The following is a 17,264-nucleotide window of genomic DNA, read 5'->3' on the forward strand; positions in this document are numbered from 1 at the left end:
TTTAAAAATTGATACTGTTGTGATTGCCTGATACCATGAGAAAGTGAGAGTCTGCTTTTTAAGATATCCAGCTGTGAATGATTGCTTGTGTTTTCCCTTGCTTCCACAAGCTTGTGTCATTTCCTGGTCACAGTTAACCAATCAGACTTCCTGCAGCCTGAGCCCATCACCTGGCCTTTCCCCATACCTGTCCTGGTCTTATTACCTTGTCTTGTAGGCGCCATCTATAGCTGCTTGCCTATCCCTTTCCATTCCACCCTCTGCCCTGAACCTACGCAAGCCTTCCTCCAAGGGCATCCAGACTACGTTGCTAGGTACGGATCAGAGAGGGTAAGGGTGTCTTCCTGTCATCTTTCCTGTTCGCACCTGTTGGGGTTAGGAAATGCCTGGACCTTTATCCCTTAACATTTATCTTACAACTCTCCTCCCTTTAACCCTTTCTTGTCTTCAATTAACACAGCATGCCAATTAGATTCCTTCAGGAACATTAGCCTACTGCCAACAGTACTAGTACGGGGTATGGCAGATACCCAGTTTGTTACAGAACCAGGTCCCACACTGTTTGACTCCACAAAACACTGACACAGGCTGCCGGTACCCAGCGCATGGCCGTATGTTGCTCCTCTCTTGCTCCTGGGTGGAAACTAAAGAGAATGTTGTGGGCTACTCCTGGATGTACCCTACAGGGCATCCATCCAGGCTTACTGTAACAATTTCGCACCGAAACTACACCACCACTACTACTCCTGCATTGCCCCATACAACATTTATCCTGCTGCCTTTTGCTTGTGCACTCCCAAGGGTTGTTCTTCTATAACTCCCTGGTAATGCCTAAAAAGGGTTTACTAGGGTACCCTTTCTCCTTTGTGCCTGTCGGTCATTTCTCATGTCTCTTGGGTGGTCTCTTGAGATAATTTACAGTGGCTGACTGTATCCATGCATTCCATAGGCTGCTTCTCTGTCAATCCTATGTGGACCCTGTAGAGATCCACTCAACCAAGCGTAACAACAAATCGTATCTCCCACGCCTCTTCCTGCCATTACAGCCCTATTTACAGTGACCAAAGACAGGAAAGGAACACCACTCTGGTCACCACCACCCACATTTAAATGCTTCCTACATCTTCCAAGAAAATACTCCCCCACAGTGTAGCCTGCTATCCACCCATGAGGGATTTTTGGCACTTTGTCATGGGTATAAAGCACTTTATAAATGTAATTACAATTCGATAAAAATGAACGATCGCACACACTGAGATTACTCAGGGAATTATCTATTGTTTGTATTTTCAGAAAACACTTTCTGCTGAGCTAGGCAATTAGGGAAATAGGCTGCGCAAATGCAAAACGTCCTCCAGGCTGGGGAATCCCCAAGAACTGCTGTGTACATGACCCGGAAGTAGTGGGGATTTCCACCGTTTCAAACCGGCGCTCTTTTTTTGCTTCCCCCCCCCTTCCCCAACTGTCAACTGGAGAAAGTCAAATGTAATCATTAAAGTGTCTTTTTTTTTAAGTACAAAGCAAGTTACATACACTATTCATCCAGTGAAAACTTTACACTCAAATATATAAGAAGCAGTCTCTATGGTGAGAATCTCATCTGTTTTGTGATATCCTTCGAAATATACAAGTTGGACATTAGTAACTCTGGGTAGTGCGGCTGGTTTTACACAGACACCATAATATTTTAGGTTGTTTGCAAGGTTATAATAAGATGTACAGAGAAAGACTGAACGGTGGGAAAGACAGTGGGGGTGAGGGAGGGAGATTATGATATTGACTTAGCAAGAGTGACAGAGGCACTAATGCCATACATGCCAACATTTTAGGACCGGGAAGTGGGACATTTTGAAACAGAAATCGGTAGAATATAATTTCCTCATTGACTTCTACCGAAGAAGATGCAATTTCAGGCTGGAGACAGCTAAAATAAAGTCCTTTTTGGCTTCGAAAAACAGTAGTCTCTCTCCTGAATCGAGTCTATTGGCATGTATGCTAATGCAAGCCAGAAAAATAGGACCCTAGGCCTTAGGTTTGTAGTAAACAGCAGTTATAACTGTGGTGCAGAGGACCATAGTGCCACTGCACTTGCTGCACTGTTGATCGCTAAGCTCCATGTGGAAGTCACTTCATGACGTGCTTCGAGACAAGTTATCGGGTAGCAATGAGAGGCACAAGATTGAGATTTACCACTAGCTGAGATGCAAAGCCATGAAATTTCAACATGTCCACAATTTCTCTTCAATTATTTTTTTATTTTGAATTGGGTACGAGTGCAGGGATCGGAAGGCAGCACTCTAGCCCTCTCATACATGCCACCCTTCCCGAGGCGGGAGACTACCAATTTCAAGGCGAGTCTACTGCCTCCCGATTCCTGCATACAAAATCCTGATTCCTCTGTAGGCATCTGGTGACAGGGACTTGTTTTGTGTGACTCGGAGTGTGCACTGCCAGTATCCTGCTCTTTTGCCACATTCTCTCTGCCTGTCATAGCGCTTTCTCCGTGCTCCTGACAGGCAAGGGAAAAAAATATATATATTTGCATTTCTAATATCCAATCCTGCAGCAGCACAGTTGCAGTTCCATACATGACAACAGACCCAATTCGGTCACAACAGAAGTCAATGGGAGAAATACAGTCTCCCGATTATTTTTTGTAATTCTCCCACTTTCCTCTTACTAAATGTTGGCATGTATGCCCTCTGGTCAACAAGAGCTTTTAGGATAAACATAGCAGGATTAAGAAAAGGGCTACAAAAAAGATACCCATGCATAGTAGAGCTGCATGTGGTGTAGATCTGCTAGCCAAACCTACAGCCATGGGAACATAGGGCAGAGGGGCCATGACGCCGTTTGGAGATTGGAGCAAAGTTCCAAAATGGTGGTCCTCCTATTTGGACAGATCAGCTCCACCTACTTGGAAAATAGGCGGAGTTGATAAATCCAGAATTGGCTGGCTAAGTGCATTGCTGGTACAATCTTAGAGTCTATGAAAATGATCTGACACAAGAAGAAGCACTGCTAAGGAATAGCATATATATATTTTAATACATGCAAACAAACCAATTCTTTCTCTGAAGCAATGTTGTACGTGTTGCATTTGCAAACATTGTAGCACATTCATTCTCAGACTAGTGAGCGGCTGCCAATCCTCTTTTTAGTGTGTGTGTGTGTGTGTGTGTGTGTGTGTGTGTGTGTATGTGTGCAGATGGGTATCAAAAATGCCTTACCTTCACTTTGTTCGAAGATAAATTTAAACACTTTCCACCTCCAGTTGTTCTGAGAGTGACGGGGTAGAACTGCCCCTTGTTGAGGTATGCCATCGGAGAGTCTCCGGATTTGACATGAATCGCCTTGGGAGAGCCCAGAGTGTATTCAAAATCCCTGAAGATACCAAGAGAGAATGTTCTGTAAATACTCAGGCCAACAATCCAAATACTGCAGTAATAGCAATGCAATAATACTGCAACCAATATTTTTGACAAAACCGACAGTGCTATTTCCAGGATGCACAACTACGCATGGATTATAATAAGCAATCCCACATAGACCCCTATTGAATTGAGACTATCACCGGAATTCGGTGGTTTCCATGTTATTCTGTTATTCTGGGAATTATTGTTTTGCAACTTCTTCTAGGTTTGTCCTTGAGCATATGTCCCCAGAAATGCATGTGGTAAAATGAATGGGGTACGACAACTTTACCTGTAATACTTATGTGGTTGTTAACTTCAGTCTACACCCATACCAGTATTCACAGGACATTTTTAATATGAGCGCCAGTGTTAAGGGATTCACTCTCCCCAGGATGAGCATGAAATACACAATCTGGCTAAACCAGTTGTAAAGGAATGAACACCATGAATGCATTAATAATTCAGTTCTGTCAAAAACAAACTATGATCTAGAAAGCCCAGGAAGTTCAGCTTTGAATGACATTTCCCAGTGTAAACTGGGATATACCTCAATCACAGAAATGTTATGTTCAACCAACCTCTTTGTGCCTGAGGGAATGTAGTCTTCAGAGCAGGTGGGTTCAGCCTGCGTTCGAAGAATGTCATGAAAGATGAGCGACTGCAAAAAAAACAAAAATAGAAATAGATATAAGTAGGCTACACAGACTTGTGTGGACTTTTGAATAATCTGCAAGCCAGACCTGGGAATTTTAGTAGAGAACTATGGTGCCATAATCTCACACTTGGTGGTAATCTGCTGACCTAATGAGAACATTACTTTATATTCTAGGAATATATTTTGGAATTATATTCTTTTTTCCTGGAGATAATGAGCACCCCTATGGTTTGTGAGTCTGGTTTACATCGGCTTTTACCTCCTGGATCTCAAACCCCTCCATACCCCACCACTTCTTGAGCTAATTTGGTCTTGGGGGTTTCAGGGGTGTTGTGGTGGGATGTTTTATTACCTGAGAGGAACTGAAGTGCAAGCCCATGAAGGATTTATAAAACTGATTTGTCAACTTTTTTAATGTATACATCCACGAAACCTATGAGAACTAGGCCTAGGATATATGGCCATTTTTATCTTCATTCACATTGTAATATATCCTTGTCGCCGGCTTTTCATACTAATGTGATGAACTGCGTTTCCTCCGCACACATTTTGGACTTTGTGTTAAAGGCACCAGTACTACAGCTGCTTAGTGCATCTGCCGATGACATTTATGCAGATGTGGCCTCTTCCTCGCGCCAGAGACCTTGCTGGCATTTCTGCAGCACATAGGTACTTGTTTATAGTCCTCAAGGACTGCACCGAGTTTGGTGTTTGGGTACATGATGGCTATGCAAATAAGCAATTTGTTGCATTTATATGTGTCATGAATAATCATTGTGGAGATTCTAAAAGCTGTATGCTAGATTTGGTGGTCAATGACGGTTAGCGAGCACGCATACTTTAAAGCATCACATCTGGAGGTCTCAATAAAGAACCCTTCTTCTAGATTCACCCCATCACTGAACACGCTTGAATCCTCTGAAGTGTTTTTTGGATGCCTGTGATGTGTGTTTCATATGTTGACTCCTCTGTATCCTACACAATTGCAAGTCCTTGCATTTATCTTTACAGTGCTTCTGTCATAAATAGCATCAACAAATTAGATTCCTAGGAACTATCCCTAATCTGCCTTTGTCCATCTTGCCTTAGAGAATCCAGAGCTAAAAACAACATTTCATGTAAATCCTCGCTAATAGTTTAGTCAACATCAATAAAACAACACTATAGGTATAGAGTGGTCGAATGCTGCCTGGTGTTTTCTTTTCTTGTCTTAATTCTTTAGAAAAAAGGGAAATGATATAGAAAAATCATAATATACGGATAAGGGGTACATTACAGAAATTGTAGAATGTCCAGAAATGCAGGAAGTGTTGAATATTTCGAACCATATGTGCCTTGAGTGGTAAGACACATACATGAAATGGTAAAGCAAATTGGGATTCACAGTTTTTGTACCTAAGCTTGCAATCCAGGCAAAAGAAAGTCCCTACCTCAGGCGGATCGTCTTTAAATGTGCTATCTGGCTGCCAGCGTTGTTGGGAGGGAGCCACATGTACTGTCTCAAACAGAGAGTTCAGAGTGTTTTTTTCGTAAACGTTGCAAGAAGAGTCCATGAAGTCATCGGTGGAGTTTGCATCTAACTTGCTCGTGCTTGGTGGGGGGATAGATTTATCCAAGCTGAAGAGGTAATCCAGGCCCAAGAGGCTCTGCTTTTTATGTCCATCACAGTACTCTTGCGTCATGGAGGCGTTCTCAGCTAAAAACTTCATGATGTGCGCAGAACTTTCCAAAGTTGAAATATCCGACTCATAGTCCATATTACTGAAATTCCTACAAAGATAACCATATATACAAAGTTAGAGAAATACCTCCAAAGTCAACCACAGATGTAAAGATAACAATATTTGAATAAGTAGCCCCACCTGGAACCCTGCCCATTACACTCTCTTTTTTAATCCAGGTTGAATGTATCTCCTTGTAGTCAATGTACCCATATTGATATCGTATAGCAAATCATTGGGGTTCCTGGAAGGCCACTTGATGAGTAATGAACAGGAGAAGAAAGGACTGAGCTGAGGGGTGATCCCCAAGAAAAGGTCATTAAAATAACTTGAACCACAAGTAACATTACAGTAAAAAAATTAGATGCACTCAATCAGATACAAAAAATTCTCAGGCATGATCCATGACAAATGTATTAGTCTAATTTGAAGCACGCCTATACTTTTCCAAAATGAACCATGGGAGACACGGTGCAACAAATGTCTAAGCCAGGTTTAAGGAAAAAAACTAGAAAGGGAGAAAGTGAATTTGGAATTGAAAGAGCTGCAGAGAAGTTTACACCAGAATGAGGTGCAGAGAGAGGTCACATCATCTCCAAGAAATGTCAAGCCTCAAGGTAACACGATTATTTGCTGACCTTGATGGACTGATATGCTAGGACATCAGCACAGATTCCATAAATCACGTAAAATACAGGGTAAAGCAAAGCAAAAAGAAGAACCTCACGTCACCTTTCCTTGTCATCAAAGCATGCTTCCTGCATCTCCCCAAAACGGAGCCATTTTTCACGGCCATAGGCCATAGTCCCGGTGAATGTTGAACTTTTTGTAAGAAATATAGAATGACCACCAGAAAAGCACAACTCTGGTTCTCGTTCCTGCAAAATGCCAAATAAGTGACTGTTGTCCATTCATGATACTTTACTTCTCTCCTGGCTATGCACGGTCAGCAGGAAACCCTAAACTGATACCTTGTATGTGCCACCCTTATTTCCTTTCATTTCCTATTTTTTATCTTGACATATAATGTAGACCTTTTAACCCATGTGCATGTACAGAACCTGAATATGGCATTTACCTAACCAAGAAGCGAAATAAGGCTGCTGTGAATTATGTGAAAAGTTATAATCCAGAGAGGTTGCATACCAACTTTAACCCCAGATCACTGCTTGCGTCTCGCCCCATTTTTCCCATTCCCCTACCCATTCATGTATAGTGTTAGTTTAGCTGTTTTATTTTCCATTTAAAACCGTGCAATATATATATCTTTGTTTCCACTTTCTCACAGAGGTGTAGTAATGAGAAAGATTTCCAAGACAGTTAAGAACTAAAGGCATCAAACATGCTTTGGTCAAACAGTCCTGGTGGTGGGTAACAAGTACAGAGAAAGGCTGCCAGCGTACTTGTATACTTAATCCCTGAAGAGTACACACAAGCTGTGTACAGACAGAATCCATTAGCCGTATCTGGGATCAAAACATTCGGATGGTAAGACTTCCACTCGAGATGGACCAATGTCTAATTCCAATAACTTCTCTTCACTTCGATAGAAGAGAATACTGCTGAGCATTGACTTGAGACCATTTGTCTATAGTAAATCAATGGAGGGATACTAAGCGTGATCTATCATATAACCATCCGATTTCAGCAGACAAGGGCTTCAGGGAAAGACAAAAAAGCAAGAGCACTCCAGGGACAATCCATTTTGATGACATGAGACTCGAGAACATATAAAGATCTGATTGAGAAGGTTACTACAATACGTAGGGAGAAACTGTAATCAAGAATCGTCTAACCTTTTCACTTGCTCGCTTCGTCCAGCTGGCCCAGGTGGAATATTGATTCGCTTTTCCTTTGGAACCTTTTTAAGGAGGAAAAAAATCATTATTACCTGTAAAATATGTCCTAACATCTTAGGATAGAAGACAAACAAGTAAATATGGACACTTCCAGAGGTGGAGGTAGATGTTTCCCATTCGATTAACATCTTAAGGGTTACTCGATCCATCAAGGGACTAAAAATATGGTGTTGAACATTAGATGTCGGAACAAATCCAAACTCTTCTCTTAGGGCAATTACATTTGAAGGCGCCGCCTCTGTGCTCATTGTGTCTAATGCCCTACACTGCCACTGCATCATATTTTTGGCTAATAAAGAGCCAAGCACATGCAAAGTAATTATTTTACAATAATAATGACAAGGAATATTTCCTAGCACTCATACGTGTTATAACATGGCTTTCGGCTTCATAAATAGAGTCTGCATGGCATATTTTTTAACCATGGGTACCTGATTCAATAAAGCAAAGTCTATTACCATTTTTTGCAATGGTGAATAAAACATATGGTTTTAAGATGAAATAACAATTTTGTTGTCCATTTTTGTTATGTTAGTTTCTAACAGTGCTGTGCTTTTTTCATTGGAATAACAACTTAAAGAATCTCAAATTGATGCCCTTAGTTGCCCAAAGCTTTGGATGCCCTTAGCTGTCCAAAGCTAGTCCCAGTGAAAAGGCAAGTTGTTTTAATTGACAATGAAAAACCTGTATATAAGTACAATGCATGAATCACAAATTAAATTATAAAATCCTATATTAGTGTACAATTGAGGTTAACATATGATTGAATGTTTCCATTCAGACTAAAATAATTGTGTATTCTTTTTTAAAAACTTAGTCAGTGACTGCGAACGCACCTAAGAAATATGTCAATCAAACTGGTTAAAAATAAATAAATACATATTATGGAAAGTTAATTGAATATGGATGGGTGTACATGGTGCACTTGCTCATTGATCGATGATAACTGGACATCCTCGTTGATAAACAATACAACCAAACAGGAAACAATTATTCTCTTAACGGCGATTGTTTATTCTAAAGGTGGCTTGTAAGTTGAAGCAATGACTCATTTTCTAGCCATTGTTCTTCTATTTATCGATTCGCTAAAGGACGATGATGTTCTATGCTCTAATTATTGCCTGTCCTCTTCTGTAAGCATAAATGTCTCTTTGAACATTGTGCAGGATGTATTTTACGTGGACAGAGCAGGGATAGGAGAAATATCCCTCCCACTAGAGGTGTGCAAAGCTTTCATTATGCAAGCAAAGTCTTGCAAAGATCATGATTATCCGACTATCATTTTTCCGCCAATGTGGAGAACATATTTATAAATACATAAGTAAAAATGTATATCTATGCCACAGCTCATTTTTGGAATGACTTTTGGAATCACTCTTTATATTGAGACATGCATGAGGTCCCTTCTTAAACGTGACCTCTATGTAGTACAGGGAAGTAGGGAAAATCCAAAGCATATTTAAAGAAGGCGGCAGCATGAAGCATAAGAAAATGCTTTACCCTATAATAATCGAATAAAAGATTCAAAGCAGCCGCACTGTCATCATCTCCGTTCACCCTCATCATGGCCTTGGTGGCAACCGTCAGTGGGTTTTCAAGGTAGTTCTTCCAGGCTTCGTCGTCGGTGTAGGCGTATTTCTGGAGGTTTGCGCTCTCGTTCTGTAGCAGCATGACAGGTCGGAAACTAGGGAGAAGAGCAACAGAAGGATCTTACAAATGAGACATTGGATTATGCAGTAGAGATGCTCAACAAAATCAGAATTGCATGTTCATTGGTTCCTACCATCTATTTGTGAGGTGCTGATGTACTTAACAGAGTATACACCACCGTTACTTGATTTAGTGCCCGCCTAACTCTAAAGAGCAGCAAAGCACTTTATAGAGAACAGTGTATCTTCTAGTGCGGTTATTTCAGCCATAGCGTAGCGCCGTACTGAGACAGGCATGGTGTGTGGAGTCCAGCTGAGCCCAGAATGCATGACCCAAGTCATTATAACTGGGACGGCACTAGAGACTACCCTGTACATTTGGTCCATTCTCGTTCACAATCTACCCAGAATCTTGCAGAGTCAGAGCTAGAAGTAAAACCCAGAGATTACCAGGTCAGCATGTTGGCCAGTAGATCACCTCTCCACTTTTGATCTTTTCAGCCAGTTTTACTTTTTCGAAACATGCATTTATTTGGAATAAAAGATGCATACCTTTCGCTAGCCCAACAGTAATACATAAAGTGAAAATGTAATTCTAGATTAAGGCCTGTATCTTTTCTAGATCAATCATTTTTTTGAAGTGCTTCTTGTACTACCTGTTGTCAGAAGTTAATCACATGTTCGATGAGAGTTCTAGAGATCAGCTCCAACTGGAGAGAAGGTTGGAGATCTAAATGTGGACTTTTTATTTTGGTTAAATAGCATATAATTGATTGCTATTCTACCTCTACCCCATCCCGTTCCCAGGTATTTGATATTAAGTATATTGCACAGAATTTCATGATATACCATACTTGTACATATCCATTTGCAGTGAAATTAAAGTCCCTACAAAAGATCGGGACCCAATCTACTAAGACCCATTTGGAAACCTGAATGCTCAATTTGCAGACTGGCAAAGTAAGCAGCCAGCACCAAGTTTTCACATTTGTCTGCAATTTGCAGTGCCCCCTATGTGCTAAGAGGTCACACTGCAAAATGCACAATTTCAGGGGAAGTCACAAAAGGACCGGCCTGATGAATATTAATTACAAAAGTAGCAATTTGCAATGCCCTGAGCATGGTCTGCACATGCAGGGATGGCGGCCTGCAAGGGTCAGTAGACTGCATCTTAGCATTCACCCTTCCCTCTTCTATCCCTCTACTATCCTTTTTCAATCCAAATTACAAACCCACTTGTCCACCACTCAAATTAATTTCATATTTCCCTAAACTAATTCACCACTAATCCTTTTGGGGTTCCAGGGTAGCATGCTACTGGCCGAAAATCGCTTCAACACCTCCTCAGGGGTAGTAAGCGCTATATAGATGAAATTACAATTAGATTTTACCTTCAGAAACAGAAACAGAAACATTGTTTCACTTCCCCTTCTCATTGCAATTTGTAATGATTCACAAAATACCTTTCTAGAATCAGAAAGAGTCCCCCCACATAAAAAAGGGGGTTTAGTACGAGGCCCAATACCATTTTACGGATTCTTTTTTTCCCAGTGAATGTTGGCTCTTCTCCGTTTGTACTCTCTCTCACAAGACACAGGCCGCACTTCTTTGTGGGCTTGTTTGCTTTCTTTACAAATTATAATCATTTTCTTAAGACTACAAACACTTCCATACACTGATTGCCATGAAATTACAAACAAACACCACAATATCTTATGGCCCTCAGGTCTTTCCTCATACCTTCTTGCGACAAGCCGTCTTTGCATATGCAGCATTGAAGACAAATCTGGTGAAACAAGCGGGAAATTCAGTGATGGCATAATGACCACCTTCACTCGTGCATGAAAGAAGGAAGACAATCATAGAGGGAGTGCCATCCTCTCAGTTGTATTTAAATGGTTGTTGATGTCAGGTCTATGAGACGCCTGAGGAGCACCAGGGCTGATCCCCTTTGCCTCCATGCACTGTAGCCCATCATTCTCCCAGTACAAAATAGCGACATGCAGAGATATTTTAAGGCGTGGGCATAGTGGGCTCTGGCCCAGGGACCCAGCCTTTAAGGGGCCCATGATAGAGCCAGCTCTTTTCTGCAGAGTCTTGCCCTAATAACCCTGATGAATCCTTAAACAGATTATTTCAAATACCGTTTTCCTTTCATTTATTTTTAATGTGGATGATGTGTGGGAGTCTTTTATAGACATTTTGCAGAGAAATGATGTGTATATGTTTCATGCAACAGCCATAAAAACGTTTCTTTTAGATCAATACAGGACCTCATATATTCATATGTCAGAGAGATTATTATTTGCAGTGATATCAGTGAGCAGCTGCTGGGGTACAATATTGAAAGCACACCTCATTATCCGAACAGGGGCCTCCAAAATACGTTTGGCACAGGGCCCCCAAAATCCTTAAGATGTCCCTGGTAACATTGCTTGATGACTCGCTTCCAGCTCCAGTCCTCGGGGCCCCATTGGAAGCCCCACACAGTTTGAAAGCGGGGAGCAGCTGCAACAGAACAGTCCCCGCAAGAAACAAACAGAAGGTCCAAACCATAAGTGGGCTGCCCTGCAGCAGCGGTACCTCCATGAGAGCAAATGAGCGTCGCCCTGCCGCTGAAAGTCCAGGGTAAAATGAAAAATAAAATGGTAATAAAACAAATGTATTACTATTTTTTTTTCATTCAGGCAAGCAGCCGAGCCTGAGAGGGTGGGGCTGGCAGCAGGAGGGAACAGTGGGCACACCGGACTTCCAGGGCGCTCTAGCCAATCCTGGCGCTGCACTCATGACGCCTGAGCAGCATAAGAGCAGCGCCAGGATTGGTAGAGGGGAGTTGGACGAGGCTCTGGAAGCTTGCGGCCTGTGCTGGAGGAGCCACTGAGTGCTGAGACAGGTAAGTTAATCTTTATTTCTTTATTTTAATTTAAACTAACTCACTGATAGGAACTGTGAGAAACTTGCAGTACCTTCAGCTTCAACTTCAGAGCTCTTAATCAGGCCCCGTTATAAACACTGATTAAAACGGATCATGATTGAGAGATCATGATTGAGAGCTTTGACACCGAGCCTAAGGGCACTGCTGTTTTTTTTTTACCAGTGCCTGTCAGTGGGTTAAATATTCGCCCCACCAGTTTTGTTTGCCGCTGGCGGCCACTGCTGCTCTGCCTACCCAACCTGACTGCAATATTCTGATATATACATCAATCTGGTTAATGTGTGAAGTCGCTCAGTAGAACACGTATTGCAATTATTTTTAATTGCGGTCATTGGAGACGTCTATCCCCCATGCTCCTTAACAGAACCCTTCTAACAGACTTCCTCTTTCTTTTTGGGTCCTTCTCCCTCTCCCTACATACAGGCAATCATTTAGTTTAGCATCCATCATTGGTTGAAAAGGGGGTAGGGCCCACTCCAAAGCCCCAGTGTGATCCAGAGGGCAAATTAAAACCAGCAATTCATCCCATCTGTTTCCTAGTTGGCTGCTTCCATGGCACTGCCCACTCCATATGTCCAAGACCCACTGTGACCACGGCCACACAGAGCGGGGCACACACTCCTCGCCCTAGGTCTTTCTTTGAGAAGAAAACAAGACTTTTCTTTAGCTTCCATTTATTTCAAACTCAGCCTAACACACACTTTGTAATATAGAAGTTGGAACTATATCACAAAAGTCACATTTCTTCTCAGCAAAGTCAGTGGTTACACAGTCGACTAAACCATCAGAGCCATGCCTTTTGTCCCTAAATATCAAGTTGTTATTTTACTGTGAGGGTTGGCGTCTCCGACAGTCTGCAGTGGTGACCAGTCACGCACAGCGTCTTGGTAGTGGTTAGCTGCTTTTCAATAGACAGACTCTGCCACACTCCCTCCTGTGGCATTTGTCAAGGTAATATGCCACACACTTTGTGGTTGACAGCATTTGCTTTTGTCCCACTCCTGTGCGGCTTCGTGCCTGAAAGAGCGTATTCAGGGAGAGGGAGCAGAACATAAGCAGTCATGCTCGGCTGTGGGTCTCTGTTGTTACTAGACGACAATGCCTCGCCGTGCTGTACATGACTTCACCAAGGGTGCAGCTTGTTTGTTTTCTAACTTTTTTTGAGCCTGACATTTGGTGACCCCGTTGAGATGTCTATTTTGCTTGCTATTCTTCAGTCATTTCGACACCGCCTTCGCACTGGGTATATGTTTAGGGGTGTTGAAAGAGGATCAGACGCCAAAGAAACTAGATGTCCATGCACTCAGTCAAGTGGAAAGGCACCTGTCTTGCACTCTATTTCTCTTGTTTTTATTCTTAATTAAGATATTTATGTTCATTTCAGGCAGATTTGTATGTTTTGCTAGCCCACCACTAACAACAGCACAGAGCTGAGTGAACATGCAGAATATTGCACCCATGATCTGTATACAAGTATTTTATAATGCAAGAATGTGCAACATCTGAACCCGTTGTCGGGATAACTACTGAATAATATGTAAATAGGTTCGATTTGGATTCATTGCAAGTAAATATCCTGAAAAATGGGCATACAGCCGAGCTCTCAAGACCAAGTTGACAACCCTGCTGGATGGGATGTTTGATGACTCTTGGCCAGCAGTACTGTCAATACACAGTATTCGTGGGAATTATAATATATGCAAAGTTCATGGCTATGATATTGCCCTTGCTTATTATGGATTTCCAACAGTGATAGTAAGAAAGTGTTACATCTCTACCTTCTACTGAGTCACATTGGCAATTCTTTTAGCAAGAGTCATCTCCTTCCAAACTACGTAAATGTTTGAGTATTTGTATGTAGTCAAGGTTTAAGATTGCACTAAAATTGCACCCAGAGCGCACTCTTTCATGGAGCCTGGTTGATCAAGGACAAAACACCCTGAGAAATAGCCTTAAGTGAAGAACAGAGTATGCAAATATATCAATATACCCCAAATAAACTATACTCACTCGAAGACCAAAACACACTTGATGGCTTATTTGAAACCAGCTCAGAGTTTGGAGCCAGGCACCTGTAAGATATGGAGACCAGATATTTCATCTGGTGCTTGCGTATCTTTGGGTTAGCTTGTGTGGAGCTGCTACCCTTCATTCTGTTTATGTTCAGGATGGCCAAGTCTTTTTCCTATGTCTTGCAGATTATTATGGTTTCATTGGCTTCCAGATTCGAAAAATATGTGACAACGTTCGCTTTGATTTCCCAGACCCACTATGGGCAAACCTCTCTTCCTAAGTTGAATGCTACCTTAAGGTTAACTATTTCTAGTTACCCTCCTCCCATTGGAAATGTCTACATCTTGGCCTTGAAAATTTGCACACCCTATCTGAAGTGAACATAGAGCCTCAAACTAATAACAAACATGGGCCAATCTCTTTTAATCTGCAACAAAGCAGGAAGGAGTAGCCTCTCCCGCTAAAAGTGTAGAAAAGTTCTTGGATGTTTATGAGGGAAAATGTCGACTGCAAAGTTCCTCTGTCTCGTTGAGAGGCACTGGAACTGTCAAGTTTCTGACACTGAAGCCTCATCTACTCTTCTGGGATGACTGGGAAGACCATCTCTCCCTGGGCTGCGTGGTCACCGTAGAGGTCTCACCACCCTACTTAGGGTGGCTCTACTGCCCCTGATTTTCCTTTTCAGGTTCCCTCATATAAGGCAAGCAAAACCCAATGCTGGATACACAAACAATGGCAACTAAGCACAGGGAGAACACTCTATGCATGCCAGAGCCATTGATTTTTTTTTTTGTGGGGGGGGGGGAGTGTTGATGACAAACAAAGAGACCTCTCCTTGGGCTAAAGCAATATGGTGGCCCGCTTGGCATTCGACTCTGACAAAAGTGTATCCTCCGCATTGGCTGATTCGTTAAAGCGATCTCTACCGGGGACAGTATGCCACAATATCAAGGGAAAAATATTGTTATAATAAAATATTGTGGCTCAATAATTTCCAAAGTAAGTATATATTGTTAAGAGGTACTATTTGTAACTCCACAATTACATATTTTAAAGATATATACATCATCAAGGTACATATATAAGGAGCATACATAGTAAGTAAAACGATGCTTACCTATATAAATGTACCTTCACACTATTCTTGTAAAAGATATTTAAGTCATGGCATTGTTGTATAATGATGTTGTGATCACGACATTCTGACAAAACCACGCCACGCAAGTAGATACCCCTAAATACAGCAGGTGTCCCTCCACAGGTGGGCAAACATCAGGGTCTTCGCTGACCTTGCAGGCCTGCCAAGGTCAAAATCACTCTGCCAGTGAAATGTGACGCTCTGCATGCTGATTTATTCTAGCTGACACTAATTGCCGCACTTGAACGAAGGGAGCTTCTACCGGGCCCCTTGAGTGCTAACCGCCTTTGGACAAGCTGAATTAGGCCATATTGTGCAAAGAAGGAAAGTAGATGGCCGCTGAAAGAGATCAGCGCAATGAAAAGATATCTATTGTCTGCAAAAGTGTGTAGGTGGTGAAGGCACACAAATGCGAGCATGACAGGAGGGCGAGGCTGTTGGAGCCCGTGTGATTGACGAGGGTGTGTGCCCTGACAGGCGCTTGCTCATGCATTTTGTAGCTGGCTAGAAGGGAAAAATGGTTAATTTCGTGTAATTGCGCATGGGAATTCCTGCTGCGTTGCGTTTGTTATCGAGGCGTCGCGGGAACCGGGCGTCCCCCCACCTCCCCCTTCACTGAGCTTGAAACGTGTCGTTGACCACCTTTGCTGTGTCGTTTCTGCGGGCAGGTGATGTAAACACAGGGGCTTGACAATACAAGCTGCCTGTCAGGCAACCTGTTAACAAATGGCGCCCCTTGAATACAAACGCCTTTTAATGGCCCCTGTGATGGGCGGCTGCTAAGCGACTGGTCTGGGTAACAGGATAACCAGTATACAAAGACTAAATATTTATGGGTTCGTGGTGGTCCTGGGAGGCGTCGCCTCGAAATTAAGGTTCTGTTTGGGTAGGTTTCAGGTGAACGTATGTACACAACATACATTTATTTACTCAGTATATAAACAGATGTATAATTTGTCGTGGGGACGCAGGAGAGGGCTGGTGATCCGCAACAGTGCGTAAAAGCTATGTCTTTTTATTATGGTCACATTCACCCACCTCTTCTCCCCCAGAATGAATGGATGGATGCTCGCGACCACAGATAACTTACACAACCTTTAGGTGGTATAGAGAAATAGTCTTCAAACGGCTGTCGTTTAACCCTTTGGAGGAGGCCAAAGGATACTGATGGAGGCGCTCGACAAAGATGAGAGAAGAATCGCCAAAGCCCTGCCTGCTTTTCTAGCTCAATTCATTTTGAGTCCAATATTACACACGCCAATCTGTAAAAAAAAAACATGGCAGCAACAATGTGCCGCTTCTGCCTCCCATGGTGAAGCCTGTCACTGTAGCACAGGCATTCCTGTTAGCAGCTGCATTTTAGCATGAATTCTGGCTTTATTAGTGCATGCGTTTCCCCTTGGGCTCGCGAAGGCTCTACCCAAGGTGTGACTGATTCCTCCTCAGCCCACTTCGGGAGCACCACACTTTCGAGCACTCTCCCTGTTTAACTTTACGCAAGTAGCCCCTGAATGAAAGTCAACGATAGAAGCCTGAATGTGGGACTGGAATAGCAATAAGGTAAACTATAGTGCCATTATGCATAGTCTTTGGAACCACCTACTGAGGGTGGGTCAGATCCCATCCCCATTCAATCCATGGATCCTTTGCTGGCACCAGTATTGAGGGTACCACCTCACTTCAACAACTGGAGTGCTTTGTGAAAATTAAGAGACTGCATGATATGACGCTACCTATGGCCACCACTACGTGTCATGTTGGCGAGTGAACACCCATCTGATAGCGCCGCTTATGAATGTGGATGGGAAGATGAGTAAGTTACTGAGTGAGAGGGTGGCGGAGTGAGTGAATGAGGGAGTTTTTCAGAGGATATGATAG

At 42.5% G+C, this 17,264-nt stretch overlaps 1 protein-coding gene across 1 annotated transcript in view; it reads right to left on the minus strand.

Moving 5' to 3' along the window:
* Positions 1-17,264, minus strand: part of GRHL3 (grainyhead like transcription factor 3) — a 75,573-nt gene that overhangs the window by 43,365 nt on the left and 14,944 nt on the right. The window contains exons 2-6 of the mRNA XM_085647852.1: positions 9,152-9,335; positions 7,589-7,653; positions 5,502-5,841; positions 3,995-4,074; positions 3,231-3,384 (exon numbers count right to left, since the gene is read on the minus strand). Of these exons, the coding sequence (XP_085503978.1) occupies positions 3,231-3,384; positions 3,995-4,074; positions 5,502-5,841; positions 7,589-7,653; positions 9,152-9,335 (823 nt within the window). The remainder of the gene's footprint in view (positions 1-3,230; positions 3,385-3,994; positions 4,075-5,501; positions 5,842-7,588; positions 7,654-9,151; positions 9,336-17,264) is intronic.

This window comes from Triturus cristatus, chromosome 3_2 (genome assembly GCF_964204655.1).
Source record: "Triturus cristatus chromosome 3_2, aTriCri1.1, whole genome shotgun sequence".
Lineage (NCBI taxonomy): Eukaryota > Metazoa > Chordata > Amphibia > Caudata > Salamandridae > Triturus > Triturus cristatus.